The sequence below is a fragment of the Protobothrops mucrosquamatus genome, unplaced genomic scaffold (assembly GCF_001527695.2).
Source record: "Protobothrops mucrosquamatus isolate PMUCROS unplaced genomic scaffold, P.Mucros_1.0 scaffold_48, whole genome shotgun sequence".
Classification (NCBI taxonomy): Eukaryota; Metazoa; Chordata; class Lepidosauria; order Squamata; family Viperidae; genus Protobothrops; species Protobothrops mucrosquamatus.
The window spans coordinates 50,619-54,619 of NW_015386124.1; the positions used below are offsets into that span (position 1 = coordinate 50,619).

General features: G+C 42.1%; 1 protein-coding gene across 1 annotated transcript in view; it reads right to left on the reverse strand.

Moving 5' to 3' along the window:
- PTPRG (protein tyrosine phosphatase receptor type G) overlaps window positions 1-4,001 on the reverse strand; it is a 100,485-nt gene that overhangs the window by 28,711 nt on the left and 67,773 nt on the right. The window contains exon 4 of the mRNA XM_015811219.1: window positions 3,444-3,535. Within this exon, the coding sequence (XP_015666705.1) occupies window positions 3,444-3,535 (92 nt within the window). The remainder of the gene's footprint in view (window positions 1-3,443; window positions 3,536-4,001) is intronic.

The window sequence follows — 4,001 nt, forward strand, 5'->3', positions numbered from 1 at the left end:
TCTTTTAATGGATGTTCAAATTAGAACGAAATCTCAATTTAACAGACAATCGGGAATAAGAGCCCTTGCCCACTCCCCAGTGGGCAAGGGCTCTTATTCCCGATTGTCTGTTAAATTGAAAAGCACATCATATAGTCACTTGCATAATATCATTACAGATTTGCATAATATAATGATGCAAATGCTACAGGATTTTCATCTGCAACATCCACAGTCTGTGGCACTGATAGTCCACTTAACAGAGGTTTCTCTGTGGTGAAGAACTAGAGACTCAGCGAAACAATAAAATACAAAAGAGAGTGAGTAGATCAGTGGTGGCAAACCTATGGCACGCGTGCCAGAGGCGGCACTCAGACCCCTTTCTGTGGGCACGTGCGCCGCCGCTGCCAGCAGCTTGCGCAGGTCCATTAGGCCGCTGTCGCCGGCAGGATCAGCAACCCCACCCAGCATAAAGGAGGCAAAGCAGCCAGTTAGCAACTTCAAGTAGAGGTGGTAGAGCACGCCCACAACCAGCAAGCCAAAGGCCACTCCGAGCAGGGAAAGCCGGATCCCCATTGGCGCCATGGCCCCACAGTCCCAGCTAGGATTGGGTGCCTCCCCCCATCTATGCTGGGCCTCCTGCCCACCACCCCACCTGCCAGAGACCCCCTGGATCTCCCCCAACCCTGCCCGGCCCCCACAGGCGTCCCCCCATGAGCAACATTGAGGTGGCCATGCCCACCCCAGCCACGCCCACCCAGTCTGCCGTGACCTCAGCCATGCCCCCCCAGTGGGCCACGCCCCATGCCCCCCTTGAGGGCGCCACAATGCTGATGGGATAAATAAGTGGGTTTTGGGTTGTGGTTTGGGCACTCAGTCTCTAAAAGTTTCGCCATCACTGGAGTAGATCATCAGATTGGTGACCAATTAATATTTGTTGTCAAAAGGATCCTTTTATTGATTCTACTGATTACAAAGTTTAAGAAGAGTCATTGGATGCTCTACTCTCCTGAAATTAATTTCTTAAAAAGGGATTTGCAGTTCCTCCTTATCTCAAAGGGACTGTAAAAAAGGCTTAAAATCATAGAATCCTATTAGACCATTTAATGCAATTTTCTACTCAATGCAGTAATCATTTGTGGTAAACGGTTGCCCAGCTTCTACTCAGGTGGTTCCTCTGCTGGTTCCATTGTTGAATCTCTCTTATAATTAAAAGACACAACTAATGTTTCCATATTCCTCAGGGTTTCTTTCTTTCAATGTCTGATAAAAAACATTTTCAATCAGACAGAAAGCATGACAGGAATGGGACATTTTAAACATATCTGCAGGGGGAAAAAAATCACATATAAATGTACTACTTCTTTTCAAGATATGGCTTTTTTCAGAATGACCACACCGTTGAAAAATAGTGTAAAATATAGCAATGTAGACTATAGGCATATGGAGTTGGCTCTTGTTTCACAGGGATGCCTTAAAAACATGCTATTTAATTCTTCTACAAATTCATTTTAAGTTTATCATTATGATAGGCTTTGGGGTTGAAATTTCCTTCGGTGGAAATTTGCAATTCAAAAAGCCAGACAGGCAAACAATCAAAGGCAGCATTGGTCAATAAACATACTGAACAGTATTAGGTATGTCCATTGTCCAAAGCACACAATGACTATCCTCCTTTTTTGTTAATGGCAGTGATTTCAGACACAGCTGAAGCAAAGTTTCCAGATGTGTAGCTGATTACTTTGAATAATTAAATGGTGTCACAACCAGCTGTGATGAATTGGACTGGGGTCTCAATTCATAAATAATTGAGGAGACGGGACTGCATTTGATCAGTCCTATCAACTCCTCCTCTCCCGAGGATAAATGTTGGTCCTGAATACCACCAACATTGTTAAATACCTCAATGTTCCTGTTCAGTCATCCAGCCAAGAGTCAATTTGACTAAATCATTTTTAACACCTTGCACAGCCGCTGTCCTCATGAATACGAAATGCTCATGAGTGGCACAATAGGATTTTTTCCCTATTATTTGGGGGTTGGTGTGTAAACTATGAGGCAGTGCAGCCAATGCCTAAGCGAATAAGCAAAAACCTTCTGGAATATGCCTGAAAAGATCACGTTGAAGAAGATGCTTGCTGCCTTATTTGTACAAGGTTGAACACAGAAATGCTCCTTATCAAACCAACAATCTTGTAACAGTCATTTATGTGTAAGTGTAGCTGCTTTTTATGATTTAATCGCGGCCCTTTTAACACCTGATTATTAAAATATGTTGGGCCCTGAAACCATATTTCTCCCTCTGGTCCTGAGAGAGATGACACAACAGCTGCATGCTATTTTTGGCTGTGAGAACTCAAAGATCCCTCCTTCTTGACAGCTATTTCTAAGCCCAATTGTGCTGAAAGGAACACAGTATTCAGAACGATTAATACTGGCTTTTGGAAAAACTGTTTTTGCTGATTAGAGCCTGAGTCTGTCACTGTCATTAAGCATGAAGCTGTGTTTATCTAAGCCACATGATTTTATAAACCCAGGGAGAACATGGAGTCAGATGAACACACAGCTGCAGCAGGCACTTGTGTTTCAAAGCTGTAAATGTGTTCAACATGCATGGCCTTGGTTTTGATTGCTGATGGTCAGTACCATATTATAGTTATCATATTATTAGTATTAAATTATTCCAGGTTTTTTCCTTGAGTGAGATGCAGCTTTTTCAACTTTCTCAACTTCCAAACATTGTAGTTTAATACATATTATCAGACAGGATTGACTGATCATTCATTCATTCATTCATTCATTCATTCATTCATTCATTCATTCTATTTATATAGGTATTATGGCAGCTCCAGCACCAGTTCTATAATGTCATACCAGCACAGATGCCACATTAATATTTACTTCTCTGAGTCTCACAATCTCTTGAAAATTCTTTCAACAGAATGTGCCCTCAGCAAGATGATTATGCTTGCATCACACCCAAAGCACTTTCTTCTTTGGCTGTCCTTTGAGAGATGAACGTTGCTAGATGCCAGCTCCCTTGCCCACTTGATGTGTCCACTGATACTCTGCTACTTTTTCCAGACTTCAGTTTTTCCAATAAAGGCGAATATTTGTAGCTCAGGGTTGAAATGAGGGGTCCTTGGTTGTTTTCTTGCAGATGTTTCATTACCCAAACTACAGTAGGTAACACCATCAGTGCATCAGTGATGATGTTACCTAGTTTGAGTAATGAAACATCTGCAAGAAAACAACCAAGCTCAGAGAGCTCCAAGGGCTCCTTCAGTGTTTCTACTTCCCAATCAGAAAGTGTAGTGGCATGAGAGAGTTACAATCTTAAAGTAAGGTCACTGAAGTCAATGGAATTTATTTCAGAGTAGACATTTTGGACTCTTCATAGAATCATAACCAATCATTTATATACTAAAAAGGAGTTTTCTGTTCTAAAAGCTTCTAACACATACCTCAAAATCTTCTGAAAACCCATGCTGGTTGTTGGCATACAATTCACCGATATGCTTCACAAACTGTTTGACAGGAATTGCTTCCATGTCATCTGCAAAATGAAAAGAATAGATTCATTCCACTGTTTATTTTTTCACCAACAAGGTTGATGTTGCCTCTATATCTATTTACTGCTTATCAATAATATGTTTATAAATATCTTTTAATGTGCATTCTCAAGTGAAATCAGCCCAATATATCATTCAGATTGTCTTACCATTTCCTTTAGCTCAGGAGTCAGGAAGCTGCAGCTTTCCAACATTGTTGGGCTGTAACTTACAGCTACCAATGTCTTTCATCTAGCGCAGGGGTGTCAAACTGCCGGCCCGCGGGCTGGTTTCATCATACCGGAGTCGCACCTACCCCATTGCCGGCAATGGTGAAAAAGCTCCGATACGTCACGCGATGTCACATGATGTCACGAGTTTGACATGCCTGATCTAGCGTCATGTTTGCATGGGCTGCTGGGAGTTGCAGTTGAACAGCATTTAGAACAAGGGTATCCAACCTTGGTCACT